Here is a 19,545-nt window from a genome sequence, read left to right on the forward strand (position 1 = left end):
CGAAAAACCAGACACGCAACAACAAACATACAGCACGGCCAGTGTAGTCCTGTAATAAATTAATGCGAATGCATGACTCTTCTTTTTGAATGACTAGTACTTTTGAATGAATTGGATGAACTAAAACGGCTCACTCACTCCATGAATCAAGTCAATAATTTTGGTAAATTACGACTTTAAATACTTCATTAAATTGGAACCAGAATTGGAACCAGAATCGTTGAATTCCGTATGATAACTATCTCTATTCAGATCTCACATCACTTTTGTTTGTGGTATATTAAAAAAAAAATATATATGTTTTTGTCTTATTTTCTGGTCAATTTTATGAAACATCGTTAAGACAAAACAAAAAGTTACTTGAAAAGCAGAATTACATATATTTAGTCCTGTTTTCAGAGAAATTAACACAATTTAGTGAGGTTTATGATTAAAACAATACAAAACTATTTAGGGTAAAAGAAAAAGAAACTTGTTTTCCCCTTGAATCCATTTTTTTTTTTCTTACTCCATTGGGAATTTTTTTTTTCTTGTAATAAGCATAAATGTAACAACATTTTGTAACATTTGTCTAAAAATTATAATTGTCTTATGTCATTTTACTTATCAAGTAAATTTATCTTATTTTAATAATGTTTAGATATGTTTACAGGAAAACAAGACAAAAATACTCAGTAAGAAAATGATGCATTGCAGTGGAATTCTGAAAAACTAAATGGCTCCTTGAGTTATTGATTTAAATTCTCCTCTTTTACACACAATACACAGATTACTGGTTAACTGTAAGAATGAGTCTACAGGCTCATCATTGTTTAACAGTCTCTGGCAACAGTTGGCGAATATTTTATTAGTTTAGCAGTTCACAAGCTCATAAGCATTTATATATAGCCTCTTTGGGTTCCATTTCAGTGGGTAATTAGCAGCTTTTTAATTACTCCTTTGGAGTCCTGCTGTGCTCTTGGAAAACTATGCAGCAATTGTTTTTGCATCAATGAAAGCCACTGGCTGAATGGAGCTTTGAGTCCTTTATTAACAGAATTTGTCTGAAAGGAAAAAAACAGTGGTTGTTTGCATAAGCTCCAGATCTCCACCCACACACTGTATCATATCTCACATTCTCACAATCATTTCAGTCTGTGTCTCCTAAAGTCTGTTGTTTTAGAGAGATGAAGGCTATTCCATGCATTACTGTTTTGAAAAAAGAGTCTTTAACCAGGATAGAGAGGGAAGTGGAAGGCCCAGATGCATAACAAAAAGACAAAAAGACAGTCTCTAGTTTGAGAAACAGACACCTCACAGGTCCAAAAGTAGCAGCTTCTAAATGCCAAAGACCTGCATTGCTGCAATAGGATTCTTGGACAAACAGAACATTTTAAGAATAAAACTTTTATTGAAATAGAAATAGCCATTTCTAACATTTTAAATGTCTCTAAATCATCTCTAAACTACATAATGTTCATTGTGACTGAAACACATTCCTATTTCAGATTTATTCTCATTCACGTATGTCCAAGTATTTTGGCTATTAAGTAAACATACTGTACAAAACTAATATAATGCAATATCATGGAGGAGGAAATTTATCCTCTATGATATTATAGCAATTATCCGGATATGGAATGAGATTATTAAGCAAACTGTAATCAACTCAATTCATGTCAACTGAATAAAATAAGGCAAAAATAAACATTTCACACAGTTTTTAGTGAGAGATATGATTGATTCAACCACTAAAAGTGGTTGTTCTGTATATGTATTATTGTAATACAGTTGTAATAATAAAGGCTTAATTAACATTATGGTTATTTAACATATTGAGGTATTATTATTAAATAAATTGTAGCATTTGGTTACATTATGTTTTGTGATTTCTCATACCTTCTTTATATAACATCCATCCCTTGTGCACTTTTGGCCTCTAATGGGTGAGACTTTTCAGACAGATAAACAGCAGCACATGGCAGGGAAGTACAGTACAGCACGTGAGCAAGAGTGTTACCCAGTAGGACAGTTTATTTTTAACAAGAGGGGCAAATGGTTACGGAATTTAACGAGGGAGTACAATACCGTACTGATGCAGATTGATAGAAGCGGAGCGAGTGCGAGGAACCGGATGGCGCGAGGAACCGTATGGCAGGAAAAAAAAATTTTATTCAGTGAAAAGTCAAAAGAAGATCACAATGTATGTAATTGTAACTATATCAGATATTATTAATAAAACACAGGAACTCGTTGCGTGGGCATTTTTGCCCACATATTTTGAATTTCTGGGATATTTTTGTCAATTTCGGTGGCATTTTTGCCCTGAGTCCCCATTAATTTCCGACACTATTGGCATTGTATCTTTTTAAGGTATTTAAAAAGTTTGTTTTAGACACAGCGCATTTTAGTTTATAAACAGATTTAATGCTTATAACTTGCCGATTTCTTCTTCCCAAAAAATTTCCCATAAATTCAGAAATATTATGTATTTTTTTGTACTTTGTAACTGTGCTGAAAAATAACTATAGTGAAGTTGAATACTTCACTTTTAATCAACTCAAGTAAACATTTCTAATTTCTTTGTGGAAATGGAATCATAGGTTAAAAAATGACAGTTACGAATTAATTTGCTTCGTTTTACCGCTCCTTCAGACATAATTTTTATTCTTTTCACTTGGGGTTGCACTGACTAGTCAATCTGTTCTGTCGTTAGTTCACCTGTTGGATATGTGTTGACTAGCCGTGGATCACATGACATTTTCACTTGCATTTACTTTCCTTATTTGCCACCAATTACTGAACCACACACACAGGATTGTGTGATATCATAGGCAGCAGAGGATACATCTACTGTATGCTGTCTTCAAAATCGATCTGATGAAGGCATCTAGTAGACTGTATTTGACACAATCATTTAATTGGATGTGTCTTGATGCCTTCCTACCTCTGTATACTTCCTGCAAAAGCAATATTTTTCAGGTTTCGGACAGAGCCTAAGTAGAGAAGAGAACTGCTTTAGGAAAATAACCCCATCATTCACAATAAACAGGACACCCTTTGGACATTGCACATTACAGTCTTAAATCTAGGGCTGCCCCCGACCAAAGATTTTCCTAGTCGACTAGTAGGAGTTAATTTAAGCCATTAGTCGACTAGTCGCACGTTAATGATATTAATTTAATTACTTAAATATATATATTTTGAGGGGCATCAGAAAATGGTTTGAGTTCCAGCGCTGAGAAAGAATGTTATAAGTAATATTGCTAACGCTGTTCTACATGACAGAGAAATACTAAACCGTAATAATGAGACTTTTACAAGCTTAAATTTTACAAGCTCACACACGAAGCGAGCCACAGTGACACCAGCAAAAGCTGTAATGATTCTGAATGTGTTGGAAAAACCAGCAAAGAGACTGTCTGAACATTTTGTTCATTTATAGAGTGAAATGCACATTAGGGTTGTGCCGACAGACAATGATTTCGGGGATCGACAATGATCAGAGGGATCGCCAATAGCTGATGTCTTTGACGATGTCAAGACGATATTTGGCTCGTTTTAAAAATTATTATTATTATTATTATTAGGCTATTATTATCAAATTAATATTACAAATAATTTGCCCATAGACACACAGACACGCACTTGAACTAACACTTTATTATATTATTAAGAACAGATGACAGAAAAGCCTTCTATGCGCATGTATGACACGCTGATACAGAGGCATGCAGTCTCGTGGAACACGCGCATCTAAAAGGTTCTCACTCTTTGTTTCTGTCTTCCGATATTTTTTTTTTTTTTTTGCAAGAACAGTATCGTCTATGAGAATGCTGCAGATGACCTCAGACGTCTCAGCTCAGGAGGTGCTTTGAGTTCAGTTCACTTTATTTCCACAGAGCAGTTTATTGTGACCAACTCTGCAGCCTATAGCCTACATCTGTGATTAAAACATAAAATAATACAAAAACACGTTCACCTCGTACCATGATTTATATTTCAGTGATTATTATCATCATTATAATTATTATTTTTACATTTATAATTGTTTCATGTCTTCATTTAAGTAATTTTCCGCCATGATGTTAAGACGGATTCTTGCCTGATGGTAAATGGAAAGGTGTGTATATATATATATATATATATATATATATATATATTTCTTTTATCACTTCATTATTGTAATTGCTTTTTTGTTTCGTTTGAAGTGCAATTTGAATTTAGAAATGTATTTGATTTAAGTTTTTCATTTTTTAAATAAATTAATTAAATTTTCAATGCAACATCACTAAAGCAAGAATATTCACTGATCCCTCAGCCCAGGGGTTGCTGATGTAATTGGATATTGCAATATACAGGTGCATCTCAATAAATTAGAATGTCGTGGGAAAGTTCATTTATTTCAGTAATTCAACTCAAATTGTGAAACTCGTGTATTAAATAAATTCAATGCACACAGACTGAAGTAGTTTAAGTCTTCGGTTCTTTTAATTGTGATGATTTTGGCTCACATTTAACAAAAACCCACCAATTCACTATCTCAAAAAATTAGAATACATCATAAGACCAATAAAAAAAACATTTTTAGTGAATTGTTGGCCTTCTGGAAAGTATGTTCATTTACTGTATATGTACTCAATACTTGGTAGGGGCTCCTTTTGCTTTAATTACTGCCTCAATTCGGCGTGGCATGGAGGTGATCAGTTTGTGGCACTGCTGAGGTGGTATGGAAGCCCAGGTTTCTTTGACAGTGGCCTTCAGCTCATCTGCATTTTTTGGTCTCTTGTTTCTCATTTTCCTCTTGACAATACCCCATAGATTCTCTATGGGGTTCAGGTCTGGTGAGTTTGCTGGCCAGTCAAGCACACCAACACCATGGTCATTTAACCAACTTTTGGTGCTTTTGGCAGTGTGGGCAGGTGCCAAATCCTGCTGGAAAATGAAATCAGCATCTTTAAAAAGCTGGTCAGCAGAAGGAAGCATGAAGTGCTCCAAAATTTCTTGGTAAACGGGTGCAGTGATTTGGTTTTCAAAAAACACAATGGACCAACACCAGCAGATGACATTGCACCCCAAATCATCACAGACTGTGGAAACTTAACACTGGACTTCAAGCAACTTGGGCTATGAGCTTCCCCACCCTTCCTCCAGACTCTAGGACCTTGGTTTCCAAATGAAATACAAAACTTGCTCTCATCTGAAAAGAGGACTTTGGACCACTGGGCAATAGTCCAGTTCTTCTTCTCCTTAGCCCAGGTAAGACGCCTCTGACATTGTCTGTGGTTCAGGAGTGGCTTAACAAGAGGAATACGACAACTGTAGCCAAATTCCTTGACACGTCTGTGTGTGGTGGCTCTTGATGCCTTGACCCCAGCCTCAGTCCATTCCTTGTGAAGTTCACCCAAATTCTTGAATCGATTTTGCTTGACAATCATAAGGCTGTGGTTCTCTCGGTTGGTTGTGCATCTTTTTCTTCCACACTTTTTCCTTCCACTCAACTTTCTGTTAACATGCTTGGATACAGCACTCTGTGAACAGCCAGCTTCTTTGGCAATGAATGTTTGTGGCTTACCCTCCTTGTGAAGGGTGTCAATGATTGTCTTCTGGACAACTGTCAGATCAGCAGTCTTCCCCATGATTGTGTAGCCTAGAGAACCAAACTGAGAGACCATTTTGAAGGCTCAGGAAACCTTTGCAGGTGTTTTGAGTTGATTAGCTGATTGGCATGTCACCATATTCTAATTTTTTGAGATAGTGAATTGGTGGGTTTTTGTTAAATGTGAGCCAAAATCATCACAATTAAAAGAACCAAAGACTTAAACTACTTCAGTCTGTGTGCATTGAATTTATTTAATACACAAGTTTCACAATTTGAGTTGAATTACTGAAATAAATGAACTTTTCCACGACATTCTAATTTATTGAGATGCACCTGTATATATATATATATATATATATATATATATATATATATATATATATATATATATCGTGAAGGAGGGAACAAAACAAATTTATTCACAAATATGATGTATTTTCCTGGATAACGAAATACCCGACCGGTAGAGAATGCACAGATGAAGTAAGTTCTTTGCCAGAGAGATGTTGACAACTGTTGTAAAACCATCTTTCAAAAAGTTGAAGAACACACATTTTAGTTGCACATATTTTTTTCCAGTTTCATTTGAATTTTTAGTTAAAATAAATAAAAAATAAAGTTCTATGTTTGAAATCAAGGTGTCTTGCTTTATTGTGTAGGCTTAACCCTAACCCCGCTTAATGAAAATTACCCCATAGTACCACCTCGCATTCAACCAGCGCTAATACTTGCTGCACATCGTTTTTATGTGGAGTTTTTTCTGCGACCAACCGACCAATCAAAACTTGGTCAACCAAGACTCTTCTCATTGACTAACCTTTGGTCGACTATCAGGGGGCAGCCCTACTTAAATCACAGGAAAAAAATATTTATTTTGAGACATGTTACGCCAACATAGAAGGCTTTGCTGGCCGAGAGTTCGCCATATGAATGGTAAAAATAATTGACAACCTTGGAGAGTTCCATCTGAGCTCTGGAAATGCTGTAGGTTCCTTTGTGTCTTTATCTCTCTAGACTGGGAACTCTGGCATACTCCTTGTCTTCTCAAACCTCATGCCACACATCACTTAAATACATTCCTGCCTCCTTTTAATGTACTACCCTTTGATTTATGCACTGCTTATTGTGTTGCATACCACCTAGACACACTCACACACTGCAGCATGTTTCCACTCCACCACCTGTGTATTATTTCTCATAATAGAGGTCATGAATAAAATAATCTACATTCATCAAGGATTACTCAGAAGATCTCCCAAGTGTCGCATGGCGAATGTTATGTAATGATCAATGTCTGAATGCAACTCTGGTGAATGTTGTTATGATCGATGTCCAAATGCACCTCCGGCGGGGTCAAATGGAACATCTGGTGCATTTTGCTTTAATGATGCATCCAAAAGGAATTTGTAAATACTGACACTCTATCTGATGGCATAATTATCAGATGCCTGTTGATTTTTGTTCTTCTGAATTGGTGTCAAATTTGCATGTAAGCCAATCAGTGCCCCACTCTGCATTCTTTCAAAGATGTATATTGTTTGCAGGCAGCTGGTATGTGGCTTTTATGCCATGTTATGGTTAAGTGTCACAATGATTTGAGCCCATTAATGGTTCTCAATGAGCTATAAATAGAGCTGTGTGTTTGGATGCTCAAGCAAGAGTTTTATTACTCATTAATAGGTGCCCAGAGCTCTGGACATTCTCAAGGGGAGCGAACATTATGACAACCTTTCAGCAACGTACCACACACATAGCTTGAACAGATGCATGCATGTAGCTGTCACTGCACACGTATATACACACACATATCAACCTGATTTTCAGAGGACATCCTGTTACAGTTTTTCCCCCCAAATTATTGATTTAATGGGGAATATGAATTTCCACTCATGTGGGAACACATCTTGCCTAGCTGTCGTCTGTGTGTTTACATTTATTCATTTAATTTAAAGTGTGTATAAGGTGTTCCTGTTGCTCAACTAGTAGAGCATGGTGCTAGCAGTGCCAAGGTCATGGGATTGATTCCCAGAAATACAGAAGCTGGTAAACAAATGTTAAATGCACTTTAGGTCTCTTTGGGTAAAAGCATCAGCCAAATGCATAAATGTATTTGTAATTTCTGCACCACTAGAGTCACCAAATGAAGTTGTAAAAATAAGGATTGTTTATAAATCCACCTATCATTGGTCAGGCAAACAGTTGTCCCAGAATTATGCCATTAGTTGAGCCCATATTTCTGTGTCTGGCTGGTCGGGTGCTCAAACAAACAGAAGAGTATTTTGATAGCACCACAATGTTAACACTTTTCGGGGAAATCGTCCTAGAAATGGCTTACTTGTAGTTGCCTCTGCATATTACGCTGGGATTATGGATACACACTTCAGCTTTAAAATTTTGTAAAACTACCTATTTTGTAAATTGTTCTTTTACACTGCTCTTTTCCTTATCAGTTCCCCCTAAAATCTCAAAATAATAGAGTAAACATTCACTTTTTTTCTCTCAATTGAACTCATAAATGAGTAGAAACGAACATATTCTCTCTGTTTCTCCTGCAGGAAAATCAAAACCAACTACTTCATCGCCTCACTGGCATTTGCTGATCTGCTGGTATCAGTGCTGGTGATGCCGTTTGGTGCCATAGAACTAATCCATCAGAACTGGATCTTTGGTGAGACCTTCTGCCTGGTCCGCACCTCTCTGGACGTGCTGCTTACCACCGCCTCCATCCTACACCTGTGCTGCATATCCCTAGACAGGTACAAAAATTCATGCCCTTTAATTTCAGAATGCTTGTACCACTGCCTATGAGGCATCTTGGTTGTGTGTAAATCAAGTTATATTAATTGAAATTCAGTGAACATACAGTATAGTCTTGACACATGACTGCAGTTGCTGTTGTCATGGCAGCCATAAACTGTTTCGCCACTGAGGACAGGCAGTTGAGAGTTTAGTTTTGCACTTTGTGTGGTGATGCTGTTTCCATGGTGATATGAATGTGACCACACAAAATCCTTTGCCAAATAAATTGGAGATTACAAACCAAATAAAGTCTTATGGTCAAACAGCAGTTAAAGCCATAAGGACATCAAATGTTTAAGTAAGATTGAGAAACATCTGGGTGCTAGAACACACAGAAAGCATGTAGTCATTTAGCTGATGCTTTGATCCAACATGAATTGCAGGGACAGTCACCCTTGAGGTTAAGTTGTGAGGACTGAACCAGCAACCCTCTGAATATCAGTGATGTGGTATAACCACTACACCACTAGGGCTGGACAATATATCTAACATTCATGATATGTAAATAATGATTTTGTTGGTGGTATAAAATTAATTAACATTGTGAATATCTCAATGATTTTAATGTGCATTTTATTTGGCCATTAAGTTTCTGAAAGAGTCTCATTGGACTAGTGTCATTAAACTGATTTCACAATCGCAAGTAAAGTATGAGAGGTTTAAGAAAGAGATGTTTTAAAAGCGTCCCTGATTAAAGCTTCAGTAGCAAAAACAGTGTTGTAAAGTTTGATTCATTTCAATTTCACTCTGATTCAACTATTAGTTTGCATCCTGACTCAAAAATGTTCACGTGCCATTTTCCATGCATTGAAATGTTTTAGTAAAAATGTTTGTAATTATTACTGTTGAATAATATGTGTCCTTATATTGGTGCTTATCAAAGAAAATTATTCAAAATAATTCTTTCTTGTGTTCTGATAAATGGTTGAAAATGTTTTTTGCTATATCACCCAGCATTATAAACCACACACCCCCAAAGACAAAAAGTTCTTTAGATGCATTGTACATACATTCACTAGTTCTTAGGACTTACAGTCCATAAATGATGAAGGTTGCATTACGTCTCCGTGGTAACGCACTCAACAAGTCACGTGATAAGATGCACGGATTGATGGTCTCAGACGCAGAGGCAACTGAGATTTGTCCTCCGCCACCCGGATTGAGGCGAGTCACTACACCACCACGAGGACTTAGAGCGCACTGGGAATTGGGCATTTCAAATTGGGGAGGAAAAAAAAAAAGAATTACTGTAATAACCACAAGAGCATTGAAAGACAAATAAATACTAGAACACAAAGATGAGCTGTTTTTAATAAGGACATCCAGTGCATCGTTATATTTTTCTCCATCTGAGCTTATCTTTTGTATGCATAGGACTTTGATGGATAATTTGTGTAAACTTTGTGAATTGGCATTCAGCTACAGTTGAAGGCAGAAGTTTACATACACTTAGGTTGAAGTCATTAAAACAAATTTTTTAACCACTCCACAGATTTAATATTAGCAAACTATAGTTTTGGCAAGTCATTTAGGACATCTACTTTGTGTATGACATGAGTAATTTTTCCAAAAATTGTTTACAGACAGATTGTTTCATTTTTAATCAACTATATCACAATTCCAGTGAGTCAGAATTTTACATACACGAAGTTTACTGTGCCTTTAAGCAGCTTGGAAAATTCCAGAAAATTTGCAAGTGCACATGGGGACAAATATCTTACTTTTTGGAGAAATGTTCTCTGGTCTAATGAAACAAAAATTGAACTGTTTGGCCATAATGACCATCATTCTGTATGGAGGGAAAAGGGTGAGGCTTGCAAGCCGAAGAACACCATCCTGACCATGAAGCATGGGGGTGGCAGCATCACGTTGTGGGGGTGCTTTGCTGCAGGAGGGACTGGTGCACTTCACAAAATAGATGGCATCATGAAGAAGGAAAACTATGTGGATATATTGAAGCAACATCTTTAGACATCAGCCAGGAAGTTAAAGCTTGGTTGCAAATGGGTCTTCCAAATGGACAGTGACCCCAAGCATACCTCCAAAGTTGTGGCAAAATGGCTTAAGGACAAAAAAGTCAAGGTATTGGAGTGGCCATCACAAAACCCTGACCTCAATCCGATAGAACATTTGTGGGCTGAACTGAAAAAGCATGTGCGAGCAAGGAGGCCTACAAACCTGACTCAGTTACACCAGTTCTGTCTGGAGAAATGGGCCAAAATTTGCACTTGCAAACTGTAGTCTGGCTTTTTTTATGGCGGTTTTGGAGCAGTGGCTTCTTCCTTGCTGAGCAGCCTTTCATGTTATTTAGGTATAGGACTCATTTTACTGTTGATATAGATACTTGTCTACCTGTTTCCTCCAGCATCTTCACAAGGTCCTTTGCTGTTGTTTTGGGATTGATCTGCACTTTTCACACCAAACTATGTTCATCTCTAGGAGACAGAGTGCGTCTCCTTCCTTAGCAGTATGATGGCTGCGTGGTCCCATGTTGTTTATACTTGTGTACTATTGTTTGTACAGATGAATGTGGTACCTTCAGAGGTTTGGAAATTGCTCCCAAGGATGAACCAGACCTGCGGAGGTCCACAATTTATTTCTGAGGTCTTGCCTGATTTCTTTTTTTATTTCCATGATGTCAAGCAAAGAGGCACTGAGTTTGAAGGTAGGCCTTAAAATACATCCACAGGTACACCTCCAATTCAGTACACCTCCTATCAGAATTGGCTAATTGTCTGAAGGCTTGACATCATTTTCTGGAATTTTCCAAGCTGCTTAATGGCACAGTTAACTTAGTGTATGTAAACTTCTGACCCACTGGAATTGTGATATAGTTGATTCAAAGTGAAACAATCTGTCTGTAAACAACTGTTGGAAAAATTACTTGTGTCATACACAAAGTAGATGTCCTAAACATCTTGCCAAAACTATAGTTTGCTAATATTAAATCTGTGGAGTGGTTAAAAAATTTGTTTTAATGACTTCAACCTAAGTGTATGTAAACCTCATCAACTGTATTTCTCATTGACAAAAAGATTTTTGCGTGCCCTCTATTGTAGAAACACCAAAATGGGTTGTCCTAAAGGTAAGATAAATATGCAATGAAATAACCCTATCTTTTGCGGTAAAACAAAATGCATCTACTCATGCATCATGCGTCACACAAGTATCTTTTTTCGCCAGACAGCACACTGATAGGTGACTTAGCTTAGTAATAGCAAGTAAAATTAATACTTCACTGTTTTACCAGACTCGCAAATGTCAGTCGTCCACGGTTGTATTTTCTTTTCTTTTTTTTCGCAGTTTAAAACATAATTTGTATTTAAGGTTAGATGCATAGGGAGTTTTGATTCTGATGGTATAAGTTCATAAGATTTGATGACAGGTGTCAGACATCTGGTGCCGCCAAATAATTTCCCACATTCACATGCAGTAATTTTCACTCACATTTGCTCACATGCTAGAGACCTGTTTTTACATTGTTGCATGATGTTTTTTCAGCAAATGAGCTCAACCTTGCTAACAGTGTCAAATGTGACATAAAAAAAGAACCTTGAGCTGACCACGCAATTGCACAGATACTTACCCGCAATGAGGGGGGAGTTTTCAAGTTATGCATTTATATCATATCTAGCATACCCATCTCAATCGGTAAGCCATTTATTCAGTAAGTATATGATTGAAGCTACACTGTGTAACTTTTGGCCCTCTAGTGGTTAAAAAATAAAACTGCATGCATCTTGCGGAAGAACGTTGTTTTTTTGTGCTTCGACTCTGCTCCTCTGCGTGGATGAATGTGGTTCGATGCACCGGTGTACACATTGATACAGGACATCTTATCAGAGGGAATGGACAAATAAATAACAAAAGAAGTGATAAGACGGATATCTGAAATCTGAGCAGGTAAGTGCCATATCTTATGCTGTTGTTTTGACTTATTGGAAACACTGATGTTTTGAAATAAATGACGTTACAAAAGTTAAGCAACGTTCGTTAACATTAGACATAACGATTGCTAGTCTGATAAGGTCAAACGCTGTAAAGTTTTTATAACTGCTGGATATTCTGGCCAAATAGACCACGGTAGTAACTAATTTATAGATTGTCATTGTTACCAACCAGTGGTCAACATCATTTCAAGACTCACATGTCCTTGGCAAGTCTAGGACTAAAGGATTTATTTATATAAATTATTGCCGCTATAAAGAAAAATACATACATGTGTTAGCAAGTGAAATGTTCTGCACCGATTACAGTATAATTATTGTATTTCACTACACACACACACACAGACATATGTGTGTGATTACACAACTATACATAAACCATTTCAATAAAATATCTTACCTGTTGAGTAAGGCAAAAGCCATCTCTGGGTCGCTTTTAAATCCTTTCAGTTATCGCCATCTCTGAAAAGCCAAGCCGATGTTGATTCAGGTTTTATTACGGACTCTGTCGCTTTCCCTTTTTGCCTGTAGACTCTGCTCTGTTCGGGGTTCCTTTGTTTTTACAACCGGTGATTCCCCAGAGGTTTGCCGTTTTGAATGATCCATGGTCAATTTTTCTTGCTCGTTGTGACAACAAATTTTCAGCTTCACACTGCTCCCACACCATACATGTGCTACAGTAGCCAGAGCTTATTTTCTCTGTGTACGGATATGATGTCAACACACACGGGCGAATGACATATGTATGCAATTTCCCGCGAAATCCGTCCCGACAGCTCTAAAATATAAATCATTATTATAGGTTTATCAAAGTGTATTTGGGTAAAGACATGGTTTGGAAGATGGATTTTTGTTGCACTCATTAATTACATTTTATTTTTTAACAAAAAAAAAAAAAAGTTACGTAGTGTAGCTTTAATATAACGTACAAAACGTAAAAAATTAAACATGTTTAATATAAGGGAGTTGTTTTACAAAGATAATTGTGTTAAATAGACATTTTCAAAATACATTGTGTGAATGTTATCTATGCGTTAGAGAGGGGGTACGTGAAAGGATGTTGAATGTTTGGAGGGGTACGCCACTGTAAAACATTTGGGAGCCACTGCCCTAGAGTGATGCATTAGATCAGAGGGCTGATATTCAAGATTAGCTCTGAGTGTTCAGCTGCTCCTCTAGTTTATGTCATCATTCGGCCCCTGCAGTTACAGAGACTGCCTTCCAATGGCTCGCTCATAAAAAGGGGTCTCAGGGGCACACCGGGAGGGAGAGAATGATAATATTTCGCTTCTTTTAAATGTCTACCTCTTTCTTATAACTGACTTCCTCTTTCTTTGTATTACAGTGCTCTCACAGCAGGGCTGTTTCTAGGCATTGGTGAACTAGGCACCGCCATGCACATGTTCCATTGTCTTTGTGGCTGAACTCTGACACTCATACTTAGTGTCTTGTATAGGCTGTGTCTTGTGTGAGAATGCATGGCTTGCCTTATTGGCATTGTCATGCCTTCTCTTGTCTTGTTTATTGGCATGAGTGCACTGCTCTTATGTCATCCTTGCAGCATGCACTTGTGTCAATCGTTTGTGTCTGTCTCTTGCGACCTCGAGTGCGCTTCGCGTTGCGCTCGCTTGCGCTGCATGTCTAGGTCGCGATCCGTCTTCATGTTGTGCTGGGGTTCGGCCGCTTCTGTCTTCAGTGCCTGTTTATTTGTAGCCGAACCTCGCACAGATGACTCTTGCATAGATGACCCATCTCGTTTTGTCACCTGTTGCGTGCATCATGTGGTATTTGCTTTGCGATGTTCGCTCAGGTTTTGTCTAGTATGAGAGTGCATGGCATCACTTTGTTAGTGTTGCCATGCGTTCTCTTGTCTGTCGTTTGGCATGAGCTCCTGTTGCCTTGTAGTTTTTGGAGATATCTGCTCATGCCATTTGTTTGTTTTGTCTGTGAGAGCCCGTGGCTTTTTTTTGGTTCCGTATTGCCATGTGTCTCTCAGTCTTGCTTCATACCCCACCTCCTTGTCTGCTTATTATTAGTTCATTTGTTTCACCTGCCTTCCTTGTTAACCCATTTGATTTCTCACCCTATATTAGCTCCTCTAGTATGCTGTCCTGTACTGGATTGTTTTATTCTCTCCTGATGTCGAGTGCTTGTGTCTTCTGTCTACATTCCCTGTCAGTTCAAGTTTTTAGTTTGCCTTTGTTTTTCCTTTTTCCCCATTGTGGGAGTTTTTGGTTTTGTTTGTTTTCTTTTTATTTAAATGAAAGCTCATTGTAGCTAATCTGCATTTGGGTCCTTCCCTCAAACACCGCGTCACGTGACACCCCCTACCCCCTTGACGGGGGCGCTAAAATGGATCTTGCCTAGGGCGCCACAATAATCTCACAGTGAAATGGATGATTACTTCTGAATAGAACGCACCCTTATTAAAAACAACAGTGCAAGGCGCTTCATTCATAGCGACTTAACCCTGTGAGACCCAAATATAGAAACTTAAAAAAAAAAAAAATTAACCTTTTATATGTTGTTGTAGGAGGCCTCTAATACAGAAATAAATGGGTTTTTACATTTTTTACATTTTAGTAAGTTTTTAGGAAAAAGTTGTAATATTGCAACATTGGGCCTGTTGGGTAGCAGAATTTCAGTGATTTTACTCACTGTCTGAACAAATGTAGAGAACATCTAATGGTTCATTTGCAGGGTGTACTGCTTATGTAGCCCCATAACAGTAGCCTATATATCTATACACTAATAATCACACAATAATGATAATCAGACAAGTCATATTTTTATTAAAAATTGTTTATTATAAAAGATATATGTTCAGATTGTATTTACAAAACCTGATGAACTGAATGAAAACTTTGGCATTTACTATGTTTAGCTCTGTTCATACCACTGACCTGAAAAATCAGTGTTGGTACTGATAAAATCCTTTTTCAGCCAACGATACCTGTCACGGGGCATGGTCTGTGTTCTTGAATGGCTTGGTTTTGTTGGCATGATGTCCACATAATCATCCGATGGGCGATCATTGGGTTTTTTATTTTCCTTTTCCAGTTCACAGGCATCTCCACATTCCTCTTCATCACTTGTATCAGAGTCCTTCTCAAAGTCACTGTTCCCATTTTGGACGGCATCAATGACATCATACACATTGTAGATAAGACGGTCTTTTCTGGCTGGTGGCATTCTGAAATGTAAAAAAAAAAATCACTGATTATTTTCCAGGCTAAATAATCTCAATGCAAATAAATCCCAATCGTACTTACACATTTTAAAGAATTGACCCATTCCACAGAATTCACACATTCCACAGAATTTACACAATACTGTCTGGCTAGCTTATTGTGCCCTCTACTTATCATGCTAATAGCACTTATACCCCCCACATTCCAGAACATTATCACCTGTCCCTCATGAAGCAAGCAGATATTTGGGCAAACAAGCAAAGCCCAGAAAAGAAAACAGGACCAGTTAAGTATATTTTATAAATGATAAGATACAGATAGTTTCAAATATTGCTACACAAATACTTTCAAATTCTCAAAGAAATAATATATTCTTTAATTCAACTTGAACTTATCATTTAATAATCATTTAATTTTGATTGAAACTCAAAATGGTAACAAAGAAGACATTTTAAACTTGTGAATGATCAAAAATAGTATGTTTCTATTAGTATTTTTTTCACTTGTAACAGGTGAGAAGTACAAATCATCCATGTAATGTGTAAGGTGCACAGGCAAATTTTGCTACCCCTTTCGCCCAGTGTTGTAAAATTACAACATTGACATAACAAGCTCAAAATCAAAGATCAAAGCATTCAACAATACTTTAATATCTGCATGATCTAGACATATTACTAATCACAGAAAAAAAATATTTTAGACATTTTACTTACTTGAATTTTGATTCATCCAGTCCAGCAAAACAAGATGATGTGCTTCAAGGCAAGTTTGCAGGTTGTGTGAGTTCATGGCCAGGTGAACAGGCCTGTTTACAAAATCTACCATCCAATAGCATTGCAAGGCTTAACAATAGGACCTATTAGTTGTGTAAATGGTCTTAGAGAGAAAAAAACAAACATGTGCAGGTTTATTTTAGTAGAGCTAAAATTGATGTAATATTAAAACTGTGGGTATCACAGGGTTAAACACGATTACTAAGCTCTGTAAGTAATTTACTTTTACATTTAGTCATTTAGCAGACGCTTTTATCCAGAAGAAAGAGACAAGGAAAGTATTTTAATCATTAAAAAAGGAAATTATTACCTTGTCCGCAGGTCACGCAGACAGTTTTATTGAACAGCTTCATTGATTATAACCAGAGACTATTTAGCAGAGACGGGTCACTTCTATTAAAATGAATGGGAGAAATTGGAACACCCAGCGGTCAACAGATGTAAAAAGGAAGTCCCGTCTTACAGGTAAACGAGCCAATCACCTTTTATACAGACATTATCTGTCAATCAACTCGAGAATGTGCATGCGCATTAGCTATACAAGCCAGGATTTTTTTTTTTTTTTTTTTTTGTAATCTGTGATAAAGAAGCACAATTTATTATACCAATGTTGTCATACTTTACTGCTGATTTGAAATATGTTTTTTGATAGTTATCTTGACCAACCGTTTTGGGGATTTTGGTCTTTTCCCATTCAAGTACATAGGAGCTGCACTTGTATGCTACTTGTTTACATAGAAAACATCTGCACGAGAGCGTTCCAAAGATGGTGAAGCTGACTTGCCTAAAAAGACTTTGTTATGAAAGAAGCGATCATTCCTGAGCTCTCCGCTGAGGAAATAATTGTGAGCATCTAAACTGCAATACAATTTCATCACCACGTACACGCTCAAAATCAACATCACGTCTAGATAAGTCACTTCAGGTAAATATTTGACATTATTTGAGGAAAATATGTTAACTGAGAGTCTTATTTATAGGATCCATTAATGATACCGGAAGTGCTGCAGAAAAAATTACATTCGAATTCCTTGTTATTGTTTGCATGCTTCAAATGGTCTATAAGTTTCAGAACTCAAAAATTCTAAACATTTATTGTTTCCACCCTGCAAAAACGACTTGTTTTGAAATCGGCTACATTGTGACATCACAGTGCAGTGTCATTTGAATAGCCTGCCTCCACAACACATGAAATCATTGCAGTGAAAGAGAGAACGGCTGAGGTATTTCAACACAGAAAGTGGTACTATTATTACTGTAATTTACTCTTAACCAGTGAAAATATTAAGATGTCAAGGAAGGTCCCCAGATGTTGTTGTGTTCCTGGTTGTTAAAAAACTGCATCTCGGCATAGCCTTCTGAAGGATCCCTACCAGGGTATGAAATTAGCACCTGCCAAGTGCGGGTGTTTCATGCTGCAGGCGACCAATAAATCTCAGAATGACAAATGACAATAAATGCCATTAGACACTGTGACGAGGAGGAGGGCGTGGCCGGGCCGAGAGGATTCATGCCCGGCGCTGAGTTGCCCAATCAGCCGGAGAGAGATAAAAGGAGGAACCAGGGATGCCAGAGAGAGAGAGAGAGAGAGAGAGGCATGCAGCAGTGTTTGTGTGTGTGCTTTTGTTATGTTTCAGTTCAGTGTTTTATGTTGAATTAAAGTCTTTTTGATTGTTAATCTGGTTCCTGCTTCCTCCTTTCCCGATGAACAAGAGGCTTGTCTGCCACACTGGTGCTGCAACCCGGGACTGGAGGAAGTCACGCCATCAGAGAGCCCTCGCCGCTGACGGAGGATCACGACGCCGAGTAGAGGAGTGGTTCTATGGTACTGGAGCAGTCCGCCAGGAGACGGAGGAGCCACTGCTGTCCGCCAGGAAGCGGAGGAGCCATTGCTATCTGCTAGGGGATGGAGGAGTCACTGCCATCTGCTGGGAGGCGGAGGAACTGCTGCTGTCCGCCAGGAAGCAGAGGAGCTGTTGCCGTCCGCCAGGGGACCAGTTCCTGCTTCCTCCTTTCCTGATGAACGAGAGGCTTGTCTGCCACAGACACAAAGACGCGGGTTTGATGAAGTGCACTTGATTATATTTTGAAGAACAGATGAAAGAAAAGCCGGCGATGCACGTGTGTGATTCGCCGTGTGTTTAGATGTTTATTGGCGCTTTGGTGCTCACGTGCGCAGCGTGTGCATGTTTCACGGAACACACACATATGATGGGTTCTCACTATTTCTTCTCTGTCAGTCCTCTCAGAACAATTTGCAAGAATAGTGTCTTCTCTGAGAACGTTGCATATCTCAGACCATCTCGTGATTAGTGGTCAACCAATATGGGTTTTTAATGGCCGATGCTGAGATCCAAACAGCTGGGTGGCTGAAAGGCCAATACTATGCTGATATATCACGCAATTTAATATAGTAAATAACAAACATTAAATTGCTAAAAATAATAATAATAATTATTATTTAGCACTATATTTACTCAATTTCACACAAAACTAAAAAATAATATTGTATTTTAAATGGTAGATATCAGTTTCTTCTTATTTCTGTTTAGTCATAAAATTTTTTTTATTTATTTGCACATGAAGAAATTGTTAATATATTAGGAAGAAGGAAATAACAGTACACACAGTAGTCCAGCAGCCATAGATGGCATGTCCACGTTAGTAATCGCATTTACTCAAAAAATACCTAATCAAACCAATTGTACATACAGTGCATAGTAAATAAGACATTTACTTATTGCACACGTGAAGCGCTTTTACCTTGGGCTGCATCCGAAAATGTAGGCAGCTGGCTTGCTACCTTGCTGCCTAATCAGTTAATGGCATAACTGACAGCTGTTTTGAATGAATGGAACTCTTAAGGAAACTGATCTCCGAACAGTTTGAAAAGCACCTTATTTTAATCCTACCTCCAAATACAGCCTCCGGAGGCAGCATTTTCCTAGTTTCTGACGCAGCCTTGAAGTTGCGCTCACACACTTGTGAGGATCCAGCGCGAGCAACAATCTCCTGACAGTTTAAAGGCCTGGATCGCCTACTTGGGTTGTTACAGACGGACCATCATGATTTGTGAATAAGAGGAACTTTTGATCCTGATCCTGAAGTTTTGATTCTGGCCGATGGGATAAGCGCTTCAGAGGAAGATATTAGATGAGCGCTCGACGGGAAGAAAACATCTTGGTTACTGATGTAACCTCTATTCCCTGATGGAGGGAACGAGATGTTGTGTCAATGTAGTGACACTAGGGGTT

At 37.9% G+C, this 19,545-nt stretch overlaps 1 protein-coding gene across 1 annotated transcript in view; it reads left to right on the forward strand.

Moving 5' to 3' along the window:
* The window catches only part of LOC127417998 (5-hydroxytryptamine receptor 4-like), a 151,873-nt gene that overhangs the window by 58,663 nt on the left and 73,665 nt on the right, over positions 1 to 19,545 (forward strand). Inside the window, exon 4 of the mRNA XM_051658303.1 lies at positions 8,137 to 8,337. Coding sequence (XP_051514263.1) covers positions 8,137 to 8,337 — 201 coding nt within the window. The remainder of the gene's footprint in view (positions 1 to 8,136; positions 8,338 to 19,545) is intronic.

Source organism: Myxocyprinus asiaticus, chromosome 27, assembly GCF_019703515.2.
Source record: "Myxocyprinus asiaticus isolate MX2 ecotype Aquarium Trade chromosome 27, UBuf_Myxa_2, whole genome shotgun sequence".
Lineage (NCBI taxonomy): Eukaryota > Metazoa > Chordata > Actinopteri > Cypriniformes > Catostomidae > Myxocyprinus > Myxocyprinus asiaticus.